The sequence below is a fragment of the Xiphias gladius genome, chromosome 24 (genome assembly GCF_016859285.1).
Source record: "Xiphias gladius isolate SHS-SW01 ecotype Sanya breed wild chromosome 24, ASM1685928v1, whole genome shotgun sequence".
NCBI classification, from domain to species: domain Eukaryota; kingdom Metazoa; phylum Chordata; class Actinopteri; order Istiophoriformes; family Xiphiidae; genus Xiphias; species Xiphias gladius.
Window position 1 is genome coordinate 14,527,438 of NC_053423.1, and position 16,618 is coordinate 14,544,055.

General features: G+C 39.0%; 2 protein-coding genes across 2 annotated transcripts; both read right to left on the reverse strand.

Annotated features, from left to right (window-relative positions):
- Positions 1-417: 417 nt before the first annotated feature.
- psmg2 (proteasome (prosome, macropain) assembly chaperone 2) lies at positions 418-4,767 on the reverse strand. Its single transcript, XM_040121045.1, has 7 exons — positions 4,544-4,767; positions 3,702-3,873; positions 3,113-3,171; positions 2,632-2,750; positions 2,357-2,536; positions 1,374-1,494; positions 418-1,165 (listed from the first exon to the last, which is right to left on the reverse strand). Exons 1-7 carry the CDS (start codon positions 4,598-4,600, stop codon positions 1,085-1,087), a joined length of 789 nt encoding a protein of 262 aa, XP_039976979.1. The 5' UTR covers positions 4,601-4,767; the 3' UTR covers positions 418-1,084.
- A 638-nt stretch (positions 4,768-5,405) lies between these two features.
- zgc:136493 (uncharacterized protein LOC692276 homolog) lies at positions 5,406-13,842 on the reverse strand. The gene is made up of 8 exons (XM_040121022.1): positions 13,626-13,842; positions 13,149-13,269; positions 11,550-11,616; positions 10,591-10,969; positions 8,275-8,446; positions 7,494-7,672; positions 7,307-7,403; positions 5,406-6,480 (listed from the first exon to the last, which is right to left on the reverse strand). Exons 2-8 carry the CDS (start codon positions 13,262-13,264, stop codon positions 6,324-6,326), a joined length of 1,167 nt encoding a protein of 388 aa, XP_039976956.1. The 5' UTR covers positions 13,265-13,269; positions 13,626-13,842; the 3' UTR covers positions 5,406-6,323.
- Between the last annotated feature and the right edge of the window lie 2,776 nt (positions 13,843-16,618).

Below are 16,618 nucleotides of genomic sequence, written 5' to 3' on the forward strand. Positions count from 1 at the left end.
AGATAAGGCTACAGCCAGCGCCCAGTTAGCTTAGTTGGCTTAGCACAGAGACTGAAAAAATGGGGAGGAAGTTGCTGCCTTCAGCTCAGAAATAGTCAGGCACATAACCAGTTAGGTTAGAAAAAGTTAGGTTAAAATTAGCTATATAAGTAAATGAAAGAATTAGAAATGGTGCAGAATCCGTTAAAAGACAGATTAAGAGTTATTGATAAATATTATTGTTAAATGCTTTTGAAAAATATTCCAATGATCTCACTTCATTCTTTCAAGGTAAACATTTTTATTAACGGCTTAATCAATATTAATAATATTTTGAACGTTTTTAGGGCCAGTAGTGTTCTTTAAATGATAGAATTCTCCTTTTTCAGAGCCAAAGATTCATTGTAGGATTTCTCTTTAAAAAAAAAATGCTGTCAGAGCATTCCTTTCCCACAGGCCGTCTACACAGAAACCTCTCAGAACAATGATGCAGAAGGAAAAGGAAAACCACAAACTTGGCAAAATGGCTCTACAAGGTCAAAGTATGAATCAGACTACTGTCTTGTTGTCACCACTATGTAAGCCGTTGTAACATGTAGAGAGGAATCAAATTACAGAGAGGTGGGGCTGCCAGGAATACAATACGGCACCTGGCCAACCACTTTCAGCTAAGTGGGCGGAGGTGAGGTCCAGTGAGAGGAACACAAACAAAGTTTATTGTTTTAGATAAATTAACACTGGATTCTTGTGATAATATTTTATTGCAAAACACATTCAAATTCTTAAATACTAGGAAACAGTATTCCAGAAGTGCACATTTGGGTCATGTCCTTTATAAAATGTAATGTTTTTTACATGTAAAGATTATCATCAAAATAAATGGAACTCAGATAAATTTCCAAGCATGGGAAGGTTCATATGGGGTTACCAAGTTATCAGTCCAGACCCGGTAAACTCGGTATAATTTGTTGTTTTATAGCAGACAATCACCAGTATTATCAGACACAAAAAACTCCTCACTAGGCACATGTGACCCCAGCCAAGAGTTGACTAAGGTCTGAGCTAATTAGAAGATAAAAATAGCAAAAACAAAATATCTGTTGTATCAGAACAGTGCAGGAGGGATGCCGCTGCCAAAAAGGAGACTCCAGGAGGTTGGGATCTTCCATTTGTTGGGCTCTTGGCTCTGGAACAGAGTAAGACAAACTAAGATTACAAATATCTAATCAGCAAAGTTGGAGATTGTATTAGAGATTTCTGCTATACTACTGCTATGATAGAATACTTTTCTTAATCAAATTTTAAGTCTCTGCAAGTTAGTTCTGAGAATAATTGGAACTACAACAACAAAACTGCAGTACTGGACGTCTCGCTGGCTCCGGCTTGTCACTTACAGGGTTGTCCAGCAGATGGAGCCAGTTGTTCAGGTGGTTGACGAGGGCGAAGGCGTCTGGGATGTTGTCGCCCTCTGAACAGAAGAGCAGCAGCACAGCCAGCGGAAGATCCTCGGAACAACTAAGTACAGCATCCAGCCCACGTGGTCAGACAAACATACATAAAAACCTGGGATCACAACCTGTGATTATTCACTTACTTATTTATTTCACAACCTATCTATTATTATTACAGAGTTATTTAAGTATACTGAATTAAAATTGTGTTAAGGGAATGTGTTATGTTTTTTGTCACCATCGTATTGAAGATAACAGGTTTTCCTGATCTCCAGTTAGATTTTAAATATATAGGCATCTGAAATATACCTAATCAAAGTTTGCGAGGTGCAAAGATACCCACAATACTGTGTAACATGATTAAAGTGAAAATAAAAAATTTAAATACTGTGATACTTCAGCATTACGCTTTTGAGGCATTTCATTGTTTTCTTGTAAGTATGGCTGCAATTCCCCGTAATTATGATATAGAATTTGGTCATTATGAGTAAAGATAGAATTCAGAGACCTTTATTTCAGAAATATGATTGAAAGACTCTGTGTGAGAAAAAAAGCTAGCACGGTTTACGTGTCACATGCTGCTTGCTACACACACACTAACACACACACAACTGGTGCAGTATTATGACTGCACTTAATGAGTGAATTACACCAGAATGCTGCATAACCAGCTCATTAGTTAATTACAGAATATAGAACCCAGACTCATGTCGCATAGAGTTGTAACTGCTGTTTGTCTATTTTTCTACTTCTTATACTTAGGTGTATAAAAATGATTGATCAGAACTTGTACAACCAGCCTCACCTTTTAACTTGCATACAAATAGGCCAGTTCAAATTTTTCTCTGTGTCCTTTCAGATCAATCCTGACTAAAGGTCTGTATGAAGTTGCCAGCAGGCTGATGCATCTCTCTCTATTTCTCTACCTGTCCGTGTAGAGTCCTTTGGTGATGCCTCCGCCGGGGATGCAGAGGCGTGGCTCTGTGTCGGCATCTGTCAGTCCCCGGAAGGCCGGCACTCGCTCCATCTCCCTCCAGCCCAGCTCCTTCAGAGCGTCTGCACTCACCTTCAGCAGGGACGGAGTGACCAGGTACCTCAAAGGAGTGCTACAACGCATGCATACACATCGGCTATTAGACTTGACTCTGTAGTCTGTAAAGGCAAAGAAATGCAGTGGTGACGTGAAGTGCATTGTTATTACCCTTCCAACTGTCGGTCATCCCTCTGGTAGGCGTGGCTGCTGGACAGAACTACAGTCCTGGAGAACCCGCTGGCTTTGATCCAAGACACAATCAGCTGACGGAACTTTTTGGATTTTGTCTGCAATTAAAACACACGTTAGAGCTATAAATATAATGATGCCAATTCCAGTCTGGGTTCATGGAAACACAAACCACTTCATCTTGGAAGATAAAGATGTAGTTTAGAGTCTCTTAAAACATACATCAGCCAAAAAACAAAAAACAAAAAAACAAGCTAGATTATACAATTAAAGAGGTTAGGCCTCAAACTAAAAAAAAACAAAAAAAACCCATCCCATCTGGATGATTGACGATTAATAAAAAAAAGTAAAGCAATATTCTTCATGTCAAAACATTTCGGATCATAACATAAATATAAAAATTAAAAAAAAAAAAAGGTTCACAGAATCAGCTCATGCTGAAGCAACAGACTGGTTTTACCTGAATAATTGGCGCTCTGATCTGAAGTACTGCCAGCTTCAGTTCTGGTGCTGTATAAACTGTGAACGAGAGAAGGTGCACGGATTAATTAAAGATTAGATTTGGGGAATGTGTTGGATTTCTCTTCACTCCACAGTGGCTGCAAATTACACCGTTGATGACCTGTCTCACATTTCATTCGAGCAGCCACCGAGACTCTGTTTTGATATACTTGATAAAGACACATCAGTCAGTCTTCATTTTAGTCCGTGACAACAAAGAACCGAGGGAATGTAGAGTCTTCATAGCCTGGCAACACAATGAAACAGCTTGACCCAAAGCAACTGACACGAAGCGAGACCTGTTTATCAAACATTCTAACAACTGTTACGCTAAAAACTTTAAAAATCAGTGGGTTTTTTTGCTATATATGTAGATAGCTAATCACAGAAGGAAAGTCATTATTATTTGTATTAGCAGAATTTAACCGTTCACAAAATACCTCAAAAAGTTCCTCAGTGCTGGTTTTAATAAAGTACACACTTGACAGGTGAAATTTGCACATTTACTCATCTACAGCAGCCAAATAAAAAAGACCCAAAGGTGGTACCTTCTGCGGGGGTGTGCAGCTCCTCGGCATCCTCTTTGCAGGTGGCGTACGGATTGTTCCCGGCCATCGGGATGAGACAGTCTGTGTGTATGAAGCCCACTCGATTCATGTTGAGAGTGGACACAATGAGGTCCACCGCCAGCTGACCCACATTACCAACAGCCACGGCTGGCTGGAGGGAGAGTAAACAATAACGGCTTATTGATAGGCCAGGTCTTTTTTTTTTTTTTTTGCAAAAAAAAATACAAATATTCAAAACATTTCATGGCTCCACCTTCTAATATGTGAGGATTTGCAGCTTTTCCTTGTCTCAAATTGCAGTAAACTGGATCGTTTTTAGGCGTGGACTATTGGTTGGGCAGAACAAGCGATTTGAAGACGTCACTTTGGGCTCTGGGTAATTGTGGTGGACATTTGTTACTATTTACTGATGCAATGCAAACCAAACAACTCATATATTACCTGCGAAATTAATCAGCAGATTAATCCGTAGTGAAAATAACCAGTCATTGCAACCCTCTATGAAATAGTTAAAGATGCTGTTTACACGTTAATGCACGAGGAATAACTAATTAATGATAAGATGCCGTTTCACAGCATTGACGTAGATAAAAGTGACGGGACTTTCGCTTGAACAAATGACTAGAACTGTACCATCTTCTGGGACTTACTGTCCTAACATGTCCCGCCTCCACCCAACGAGCTGGGTCTAACAAACTGGCACTGACACGACCCTCTGAGGGACATTTGTCCGGCTAAGACCTTCAGTGGTAGAAGCGCACATAGAGGCAAGTCGCGGCAGGACTAAACGATGAGCATTTTCTTCCAGATGTGTCACTCACCATGACGAGGGTGAAATCTCTCAAGGAGGGCGGCGAGTTATCTGAAGGGATAAACATGGTGCTGTTCAGGCAGCGGACACACGGAGCCGAACTGAGGGGTACTGAACAGGAGATTTGGAAACCTTTATATGAACCAAAACTATATTCTGCAGGCAGATTTCACTTCTATTTTCGTGCACGGTGTTGTGGACCTTCTTGGCTCTCACTCGCCGTCGATTGCTGATGATTGACCGGCTTTAGTATCTCCTATAAATGCCTGAATTTAATGTTTCCGTGAAGTTTTAATTTAAAAAAATAAAATATATTAAAGGTCCATACCGTCTGTAACTATCTGTGTTCACCTGTCTATATGTTTCCTAAGGGCTATATATTTGATGTAGTGTTTTAGGAGTTTCTATTATAGTCAGGGATATCAACGGCTAAACTGCAGCTCCGCAAAGATTTAATGCATAGTAGAGATCTGCAACTCACATGCGCCCCCTAAACAGTACAATGTTAAATAAACTATCAACATTAGAAAAGAACAGATAGTAACATTTTAAAAATAAAAAACGATGTTGATAATAATAATAATAATAATAATAATAATAATAATAATAAATTAGCAGGGTCTCGTTCATTTTTAGTCATGAAAAATAGAAATAAAGCTAAAAGAATATGAATACACTTAAAATGTAAAAGCTACAAACAACAAAACATTTATGGGTTTTGATATGCACATTATCAACAAAAGATTATAAAACACTGACACAAAGTATTATCCTTTGCATAAAAATGAGCATTCAGTGTGATTTGAATTTAGCAAATCACCGTTAGTGGAAATGCACAGAAATTAAAACTGAATGATTAACATGAGTCTCGTGCCAATAATATGGATACATTTTAATATATGTGATTAAAAAGATACACACAGGTTTTCCAGGTTTTTGTTTCGATGTCTGTGACACTAGAATATTCTTAATAACAATGTCTTCCATCATATGTGTTAATTTTACAAGAAAGACTCACCCTTTCAACCTGAGCTTTGAGTTTCAGACCTGTTATTTCCTGAGACTGATCGGAGGCGGGCTTGATTATTTGTTTATCTATTAATTAATGTAATTGTCTTTGACCTGTGTTACATTGCTATTTTTTCTTGGGTGAACTTAGACATTAAGCACAGGAAAATAATCTGAAAACAGCAGCGAGGGCTGTCTTCGACTTGTGGCATAGAGGGAATGTGAGGTGAGGAACATTGTGATTGGTCTATTATTCACAAAAAGCAAGTAATTTATGAGGTCCAACTCTGCAAGCTAAACCGACCACAAATGCTTTAACAGTTGTTAATTATGGTGAAGATCTGACATGACGATGAGTTGTCTGCTATATAATTCAAGGAACTAAAGCCAAGTGTGCAAAGTTCAAAATTTGAGGTAGCTTTGTTATTTCATTCTATTTTATTTTGTTGTAAAACTTTTACATGCATTTTAGTGTAACAATCATTTAATCTGAATAAAGTTTTAAGGTTATACTTAAACATTAAAATCATCATGCTAGTTGATATCTAACACTTATTCATGATTCGTGATTTGAATTGATACGTTAGTTATCTTAATGTAATGTAAATGGTCATGTTTATCACAGTGATTGTGGCCGATCATTAGATAGACCAACGTACAACCAAACAGGTAAAAACTCATTTATGAGGAAGTAAAAGCATTTCATCTTTTTCTTAGTGGAGACAAAAATGCCAACAATTCAGCATTTCTAAATTCAGACAGATAATGTATTGACGGTTAAGTCATTCTGGCTTGACTTCATTGGGAATAGGTAGGCCTTTCACTGCAGCAACAGCATTTTCTACCATCCTCTGCACCATCCTTCTGGTTGTCGCGTAAGTGTGGGTGCCAATATGGGGTGTGATCAGCACATTACAAAGACCAAGTAGAGGATGATCCCTGCACAGGATGAAGAAGAGGAGTTGTTAGGAGTCAGCAAGGAGTTGTTTTTGTCTGTCTGTCTGTCTGTCTGTCTATTTGTTCCTTTGTTTAAATATCAAATGTGGTTGGAAAATTTCAAGGGGTTTAGGGGAAAAAAAATTAAAGTTGCGTTAATTGATTTTTCAGCCACTTTGAGGGGCATTGAAACAAGGTGAAGACACAAGAATGACATATTTTCACCTTATAAAGTTGTTGTCGCAAACTTTTTAGCAAAAGTTGCCTATCTACACATCCAGCAGCCGTGGAGCAACATTACCATTTATTTGGAGCCACGTTTCTATCCACCTGAGAAACTTAAGTCCAATATTCCATCTCCTTTTAGCCCTGTTTTTGGTCTCCACACAACCAAAACAACGAGCTAAAAGAGGCAAAAAGTCTTTGCTATAGACCTGCAGGGTCAATATTCCCTGTGGGTTCGTAAATATAAGTGACACATAATCTTTTGATCCATTGTTATTAAAAAAACATTGAATAGTGCAGCTTTAAACAACTAATAAAATAAATGGCAGAATAATGAGTTATATAAGAAGTAGAAATACAAGTAAAACTGGGTCCTGACCCCATGCTGAAAACAACGGTTTCTATGTGTAAATGATAGAACAATATAGACTTTCTATTCAAATGCTTGCACTGACCCTTAACACTTTATTTGAAGTGCTGAGGTCCCCGAATACCGTGTATGTGAGTGCATACTATGTATATATGTATGTAAAGCCATCAATTTTGTACAGTTAAAAATATAGTGAAGAGTTGAAGAGTGTGGCTGCTTTCAGACAGATGAGACCTTGGTAAAGGTTCAGGGTGAGTCACGTCTAATGCAGCTGCCCGAATTGTAGAACGCTGCAGAGCTTTAACTAAGGCCTCCTGGTCCACGACCAGACCTGAGACACAGAAAGAACAAAATTAGGCTAACAGACCACTGTTTCAGAATAACCTTAACAATCTCTTTGGTTTCTTTACATTGTCCTCACCTCTGCTGATGTTGACCAGTGTTGCTGTGGGTTTCATGAGGGACAACTCTCTCTGGCCGATCAGACGGGTGGTTTCAGGGGTCAGGTTGACCGCCAGCATCACAGAGTCCGACTCTTTAAGCAGGTCATCCATGTTTTGGCGGTAACCTGCTCCCACCGCCTGCTCATCCTCAACACTCCTGAGCAGCAGAGGGACAAGATGAGGGTGATCGTTAACACTGTCTCCTCGATTCCATGCTTAAATTTTTTGATCATTTTTTAGATATGTGGTTTCGGTAGTGATATATATACAAGTTGGCCTTTATTCTGTCCATTATTGGATTTTGTCATGAAATTTTGCCATTCAAAAATTGCCAAACATAATATTTTTCAGCTTCATTTTCCTACTACACAATAGATATGGTTTCAGGATGTTTTGCTTGTGTTTAATATAAATCAGTCTGCAAATTTAATGCCATAATATGTAGCTTACATTTGAATAAATCTTCTTTTCTGATCATCTTTAATAATGTCCTTTAGCATTATTTTTAGCATCTAATAAATTAATTTAATACATTTAAAAATGTTAAAAATGCCTCAATTTTGAACCTATTCTTGAGTGGGACTGTTACGATCTTGAGATTAGAGGCATTACAGAGAGGATTTCAATTCAAGGTCATTCAGCTGATGTAAAAAATCATATTTTTTCCTTCTGTGCAATGGATCCTGTGTTTTTTTTTTCTTATTCAAAAAAGACATTTCTAAATGAACCAAATTAACCATTTTGTCATTACAATTTTACCTTCTGTTCCTGTTGTGATATAGGATCCTCATGTCAAATCCTTTGCCTCTCTGAGCGATTTTGTATCCGATGTGTCCCATTCCAATGATCCCCAGAGTCGACCCTGTGACTTCAACTCCCATCTGGCATTGTCGCATATGGCTGGTCTTGGGGTCAACAGCTATTAGGTGACCTATAGAGAGAAGGACCAAAAGACATTTATTAATTAACATTTTTCCGAAATCCTGTTCTTCTGCTGCAGGGGTCTCAGACACATTAGATTTAGCTACAGTCCTCTCGAGTGTATAACATATGCAGGATGGAGTGTGCTGTAAATACTTCAGGTTTTGATAATTGATTATAAATGAACTCGCAAAACCCATTTTGTAAAAGCTATTAAATTTGATGCATTATCTTTTTTTTTTATCTTTAAAGAGACACCAAAACTGTAAACTGTAAAGCTGGAGACAAATTATTTGAGAAATGTATTAAGATAGGTAGAATAATTAGTAAATACAATAAAGTAAAACCATTAAATCCCTAAAACCCTAAATCATTTACAAATTAATTTACAAATTCAGTTAGATAGATAATGAAAGTCGTTATCTATCCTTCATTTAAGAGTAGAGGAAAGCAATAGAATTTATTATAGAAATTTTGACTTGGCACATTTTAAAATAATTTTTTAACCAGTATTGTTTTATTTGACTGTAATGTCTTGATATGTTTGAATTGATTAGCCAGTGACAAAGTCAAAGTCTGACCATCAGCCCACTGACACACGGCTGTGGGTAGGGGCCTCAGCACCAGGTGGCGCCGCTGAGCTTCAGGCTCGTGGTGTGGCCTGGCGCTGAGGCCTCCACCTAAATGTTAAGCCAGCCAGAGGGGCTCAGGCGTGGTCCGGAACCTCAGAGCTTTCAAGAGTCCTCTGCGGGAGATAGTGGCCTTTTTCTTCCTTTCCAGTCAAATCAAGTCAAAATCAGCTGTGAAACCCAGTTAAATATTCAGATGACGCCATTTGATCTCAAATGCATTCATAATCAGTTCAGTTGATGTGTTGTTTTAACATCCTGAACTCAGCTTCCCCCAATAATCCAAAGAATCAGTTCTTGCATATTTGACAACCTTGTACTTTACTTGAAGCCATTTTGCGGCAGCTATAAATATTGTATGAAACGAGATGGGTGCATAATATCTGACAGATTTGCTCCCTTATCTTTCCAAAAGAGCCTTTCATTTGTCAGTCTTCACACCATGAGGTTCACATGCCCACAACCCCCACATTTCACCAGGACCTCTTTTTATTGTCCAGTAGACATTCAGCAATAACACAATAACAGTTGACGTGATTGGCTTTCAACAGTCACACAGTAAACTGTACACAAGTTTAAGTTAAGTGGTGATTGACTTAAACCACACTTCCAAAAATATATATGTGCATATATATTTTGTAAAGCTGGGTTTCCTATGTTTTTTTCCTCTGTTCATTCTCTCTTTCTGAAAACCGTCCACCAAAGTTTCCTTCAAAATAACACTGTACTGCGTGCTGGGCTAAATTAAAGACTGATTGTTGCCAATACAGTCATCCAATACTGTTTGTAGAATGAATAAAGTGCTTTTTCCCCTACATCGAACACCTCAGTCATACTTCAGTAACAGGTATCTGTAATGTATCCACAGTTTTTCATTTTGCCTGATTTTACCTTTGACTGATTACATATTTAAAATAGCTCCATGCAGGATTTAACGGCACTTAACCTGTCACTGTGTGAGTTTTCCACACATTGATGAGCTGTTCCATACACATTTAACGTGGATCCCGTCAGCAAGGTTACTACAAGCAGTTCTGACTCAATGCATCATGTAAGCAGTACGGTTACACACAGTATTTAAAGTAGTGGCAGTGCTGTGCACAGCATGAAAATGCAACCAAATGCAACAGCCTTATAAATTAATTTAACAAAGAGAAGCACATCATGGTTCTACAACTTGTAGATGATACGACTAAAAAAAGTGCCCCTTCATGCACTGACAGGAATTTCGTTGTTTTCTGAGACAGAAATTTAACTCTGCCCCTGGAAGCAGATGTGGGATGCTGTAGGAGGAATGCGTGATACTATACTCATGTTGGGGTGATGTAAAGTAATGGTTAGGGAAAATCAGCTCACAGAGAGGAGCTGCCGTGATTGGCAGTATTGAAGCACCTGACTGCCTCTTCTTAGGCCTTCTGCTACAAACACTTTATAAATGCGTCATGTTTCTGTCTTGGTCTCGGTTTTAGAACTGCACCAAAACTGTTTTGCATTAGGTCAGGAGTGAGTCGACCTTTGACCTCACCCTCAACAATCCTCCGTGCCGAAGCCAGAAGCAGACCCATGGCGATATCTGCAGTGGCATCGCTCACCACGCCGGGCGTGTTGGTCACCTTCACCCCGAGACTGGTGATGTGCGGCACATCAAGGTGGTCGATGCCCACTCCTCCGTTGGCGACCACCTTCAGTGAGGGAAGTAAACTGAGCAGTGAAGGCTCGGCTGCAGGACAGGCGTTCCATATGAACACGGCCTGGATTTTAGGACCGTGCAGCAGAGGGTTTTGTAGGAAGTCTCTGTGGCAGATGATTTGAAAGTGTTGTTTCATTATATCAGTAACTTCTTCAAGGTAACCGTGCTCGCCCACCTCTGAGATCAGAGCCCATGGTTTTTCCTCTTCCATAACCTGTAGCAAGCAAGCAAGTAAACTCTATTTACTAAGCAGAAGTTACAAAGTGCTTTACAGGCAAAGGAGGGAGAACGAGAGAGATAATAGAGACAGAGGAGATAAAATATAGTATAAAACAAGGGGGCAACTGTAGAAAGTATATTTAAATTGTTAAACTGAGGAGAAACTAACTGAGCTGATAAATACATCTAAATGGGTAAAAAATCAGAGTATTTCCCTCTGAAATAGTATAAGTTTAAAGTAGCATGAAATGGAGGTACTCGAGTACAGTAGAGTTACATCAAAAGTACTAAAGTACAGATCTTGAGTAAATGTAATTTGTTACTTTCCACCGCTGAAATTTAAAAAAAAAGGGGCCCAAAGGCATTGGTGGGGGACATGCTGAGTGCTTGACGTCACAATACTGCCTTAGTGATGTGTGTGTAAACATCAGGACCTGTTGCTATGCTAGTTTCCAAGATGGATGCCTCGGCTACTCAAATCACTTCTCATTAATCACACACAGATGTTAATTTACTGTAATTTACTGTAATACTGTAAGCTTTCAGAAATTGGGAATGGACCGCACTGCACTCACAAATGCTCCTTGTTTTGGTTTCCCTCTGCTCTTGACCCAGGAAGAACTACTCAGGGACTCTGGAGGACTTCAAAATAAGAGCATTTTTAACAGCGACAAAAGTGACATGAACTAACAACAAAAACAACAATACTACTTCTTTTACTAATACCACTAATAATCATCATCATCATCATCATCATCATTTTAAAATAACATTTTTTTTTAGAATCAATCCTCAGTACTGTACAAAAGTTTTCGACACTTTACATATTTTGACTCTTATCCATCATGCAATCGGTCCCAACATACAGCCAGAGTCATGAAGAACTATCTCCAGCAACATGAAGAACAAGGAGCCCTGCAACAGATGGTCTGGCCCCCATAGAGGCCTGATCTCAGCATCATGGAGTCAGTCTATGATTACATGAAGACACAAAAGACACTGAGAGACACTAAATCCAGAAGAACTGTGGCAAGTTCTCCGAGATGCTTGGAACAACCTACCTGCCAAGTACCTTGAAAAACTGTGTGCCGGTGTACCAAGGAGAACCGGTGCTGATTTAAAGGCAAAGGTTTTTCCTTTGTTTACTGCACTATATATGAAGTTCATCAGAAAATAAAATAAAATAAATTAAACCATGGACATACCTCACTTTACTTTACTTTCAGTGCCTAAAACTTTTGCACAGTGCTGTATATCACAGAGGTCCTGTGAAATTTCCTGGACAAAGAGCAAAAGTGGTGTTTGTTTTAGAAACAATATTTCCAGTACTAAAAAATACGAAAAAAAAATACTTAATAATACTAAATAATGCATAATAATCTTGTCATTATGACATTTTGTTTTTATTACTGAACATCTAACCTGAGTTAGACATTTATATTCAGACCAAAAAGAAGACTAAAAAAGCTGAGAGCAATTGTCTTTTATGACTTTCATTTTAAGCATCCCACTTATTTGGTATTTATTTTTTACATATATTTAAATGTAAACTGGCCTCATTGAACTTGCTGAGGAAATCAAGACTTGGCTCAGGTTTGGAGTGTGTAGTTATTTATTGTTGTGTCTGTGTGAAGGAAAGACAGGCTCTGGACATGGCACCAATGCTATCTGCAGATCTTTATATAGTTGAAATACATGAAACATCAGAGCAGTATATTCTGATGTTAGAGCGGTGATCATTTGAAACAGGCGAGCAAATGTGCCTTGTGATGTAAGAACTTGGTAAAGAATATTTAATCAATATTATATTTGTTTTAGCAGGAATGCCAATAAACTATTGGTGAAATTTAAAAAAAAAAATGTTATTGATGGATCATGAAATGGATAAAGGAAACAGGTAGACCTTGATTTGTCACAAGTCATTCTAATCAGACTATACTTTATATAAGTGAACAGACTGAATTCAGTATTGAGATTCTTCTGTAGCGTAAATATAATGAGATTCTAGTGAGTCTGTGTTTGTGCATAAAAACATATAATGTAATGTAAAACAAGAGGTTAGGATTGACAAAGGTAATACAGTAACAGAGCTAAATCAAAAGGGTATTAGTACTGCTGTTTGTACATTTAAAGGAACCTAATGCCCAAACTGTGAATTGCAAATTGCATGATACCTTTTTATGTTGCAGCTGACGTACAGATCTGTGAAGTTTTGTCGCTTTACCAAGCCAAGATGCTTGTGCTGAACCCCACACTTGCTCACACACCTGGCATAGAAGAGGCTCTTCATTTTGGCTGAAAAGTTATTGAGCATGTCTAATAAGCGTTGTTTTTTTTTTGAATTACTATTATTATTGTTACACAACAACCAAAAGGCAAGCAGTAATGATTATCTGTAAAGCTGGGTGGCAATAATGCCAGAAGCAATCAAAAATATGGCTGATTTGGTGCGCAAGTAATCCACGAGACACTAAAGATAAAACACCAAGGAAAGCAAAAAAAAAAATGCATGCTACATATTTATATATATGTAATTTAATTTATCGGTGCTCAGTGAGAAAATGCATCTAATGATAAGTATTTGATTTGTGCAGCAGTGAAATACTTTAAATAGCATCACAATTTAATTTCACTCAGAGTGAAGGTCTCACCTTTTCAGTTGGAACTTGAAAAGTTTTTCACCAACCCTGCTGTTTCCCGACTCTGGAGTAGAAACTGAGGGTTCAGAGGAGGGAAGGTGCAGGAAGACACGTAGCTGGTCCTTTATCCAATCTGACCTCCCACTTGCTTTAAATAAAGATTAAACAGATGATACTTGAGATGCAGATCTGAACGCAGAACAGAGCTACACCCTTTGGAGAGGTGGAGAGGGGAGGGATTAATTAAATGCAGCAAACCGTGCAGGCAGAAGCTCCAGGGTGGTGATTGTGCACAAAACTAAACAATTCGACTGCGATCAAAGGTCAGTAACTACCCAACTACCCACAAAGAGACAGCACATGACACTGATTTTGCTTAGTTCACTTACTTTTTCCAGTCAATGTCCCTGTTACTCTGTCTGCTTGTTACCTTCATTCAACTCCCCTATATTCAGTGGAAATTTGTGAGATTTGGTTACATGAAACTGATTATCCTCAAAGGGGAAGTTAAGCAACTGTAGCAGCAAATAATAATTGGAAGAGAAAAATATTTAAAAAGTTGCAGTAAAACTGCTTTTTGAAGTAAATGCAAACAGACAGTTCACTGACAAAATGTATGACCACGAATGTACAAAATATATGGACTCTGTTATCAACACAATATGGACAAGGTATAAACCCAAACTCTAATCCTAATCTACGAGATTTGTACATCATGAAAGCGTGGATTAACGTGAGAAACATAAATACATAAATTACCTTAACATATATACAAATCATAACAATAAGAGAACTTTGGGAGTATGAGAAATGATAATAACATACAGGTGAGTAAAATGTGCTTAAATTCACATGAACAAGTTCCATAAAATGCCATAAAAGTAATGGTTTTGTGGACAGTTTTTTAGCACACAACTGCTGCTTGTGTTTGCCTCTAGCAATGTCATACAAGCTCACCAAGCCACAGTGCAGCAAACATTAGCTCAACCACAAGAAAGTAGGCAAAGTTTGTTTTTATGGCACTTTTTAAAAATAGCAGTTACAAAGTGCCTTATGGGAAAGAAGGTAAAGATCGAAATTAGAATAGGATGATAGAAACATGCAGCAAAAACCACAAAATATAAAGTCACAGCAACAACAACAAAAGGTAGGGTTTAAGATGCTTTGAAAAATGTGGGCAGATTCTGCTTCTCTGAGAATATGTGGGAAGCTCCTCTAAACACTGAATGTGTCACCTGCAAAGTGGGCCTGGGAAGCGCTTGAAGGCAATAAGAGATTTCATGGCAAAACCAGGTTAATATGTACGAACGAGAAGGGTTCATGACCGACATTTAAATGTGTTGCACTCCCCTGGCTCTCTATTTGAAAAACAGCTCCACTGGGCAAGTGTGTGAGCGCTAGGGCCAACGTGCAAACCGGTCGCCCGCACAAATGTCATTTGAACATGGAACCACTAGGTGTCAGTAACACTTTGCCCCCCCCCCCCCCGTCATTGCCGCAGTATGAAGACTCCGCATGTGTTTGAATGGGTTTATCAGTCCTGGGGGCCTTGACAGCTGCTGCGCAGACTGCATCCATTCGTGCGCTTATGTCCTTATGTCCTCATGCGGCCAGTGTGTAATCAGTCTCAGAGAGCATTTCACATTAGTGAGAGGTTTAAACTAGCCTGACACCTGGCTGCATTTTAACCGTGTGCTTTTGAATTTGCGTGATGTACTTTTCTGTCTAAAGAAAACAAAGGAGGGAGGAGTGTCTGCTCCTAAGTAAAAGTCCACCGAATTCACAAACACGGCTCCAGAGATTTTCTTCTTGCCCACGGTATGGGTGTTCAGTGACTACATTGACCTCCACTCCACCTCTCAATCCACAGTCAAAGTCATCACAGTATCTTTAATCATCAACATACACTCACCCTATGAGATTGTTAACATATTGTTTATTGGATTTGTTGTCATTCTTTAGGAAATTAAAGGAGCTCTTACTTTTACGATTTTTATGCATGTATTATATTTTGAATGCGGCCTCTTCCAGTTTAATTGGAGGTGGAATGAGTCTGTTGTTTCCCGAACTTTAGAGCCTTTAAGTTTCTCTTTTACTAAAGTCTCTTTAGTAAACATAAAAAGTTTTATTTTAACTTTAACATTTTTGCAAGGAACAATTATCGTGCATGAGTGCAACTTCTTATTGTGCTGCAAGCATTTGCACTCGTCATTACCACTTTTCTACGACTGAATTTCGCAGTAAGTGACCCGACTCACTGGTGCTCAGTGACACCTTAGAGAAGTTTTCACTCATTGATCTTTAAATACGTAGCCACAAGGTCACTTCTTTAATCTGTAAAAATGCACCTTCCCCTGTGTGTGTGTGTGTGTGTGTGTGTGTGTGTGTGTGTACGTGTGTGTCTGTCCCTCCAACAAGCCAAAGCATCAGGGAAGGCCATGTGTGCAAGGCAGCTGCAGATCAGCAGCTTACCTGCTTTTCGCTGTTGCATAATCTCACCACCTTAACGTAGGGTATCTGCTCCTCCTCCACACCTGTGTCTGTCATCCTCACCTCCTCCAATCTTCCTCTCTACCCCTCTCCCACCTGGACAACTCCTCCAAAATGTATCTGCTACACTTTTTCTCGTCCACCACTCTCGTCCTCCCCTTCATCCTCTACTCTCTCCGGATCTTCGCCAGCCCCTCCCATCCAGATGTACCTCTGTGTGGTATCCGTGAGGCTGCAACCTTCTCTCTCCCCCTCTCTATGCTGGCCAGGAGTCATTTAAGCTTCCATTAAGCCATTTCAGAGCTCCAGCCAAGCTCCAGTTCCATCTGCTGCCACGTCCGACAGCAGGTGGCCTTTTAGCAAAGTGCTGACTCACGTGGTAGACCCAGCAATTACATCTTTGCTTCATTACACAGCATTTTGGATCTTGTTGTGAGTGCTCTTCCCTGATCAATAAATAAAAAAGGAAGTATAATCCATGTCACATCAGGAGGTCAAAAGGGAGTTTTTTGTAT

What these genes read in the sequence shown, in the direction of transcription:
- psmg2 (XM_040121045.1), bottom strand. Translation starts at nt 4,600, where the DNA reads ATGTTTATCCCTTCAGATAACTCGCCGCCCTCCTTGAGAGATTTCACC. An exon ending in TCAGAGCGCCAATTATTCAG is followed by an intron (nt 2,751 to 3,112) that starts GTAAAACCAGTC and finishes TTTTAATTGCAG; the next exon opens with ACAAAATCCAAAAAGTTCCG. An exon ending in GATGACCGACAGTTGGAAGG is followed by an intron (nt 2,537 to 2,631) that starts GTAATAACAATG and finishes CATGCGTTGTAG; the next exon opens with CACTCCTTTGAGGTACCTGG.
- zgc:136493 (XM_040121022.1), bottom strand. Translation starts at nt 13,264, where the DNA reads ATGAAGAGCCTCTTCTATGCCAGGTGTGTGAGCAAGTGTGGGGTTCAG. An exon ending in GGCACGGAGGATTGTTGAGG is followed by an intron (nt 8,447 to 10,590) that starts GTGAGGTCAAAG and finishes TTCTCTCTATAG; the next exon opens with GTCACCTAATAGCTGTTGAC. An exon ending in CACCCTGAACCTTTACCAAG is followed by an intron (nt 6,481 to 7,306) that starts GTCTCATCTGTC and finishes CATCCTGTGCAG; the next exon opens with GGATCATCCTCTACTTGGTC.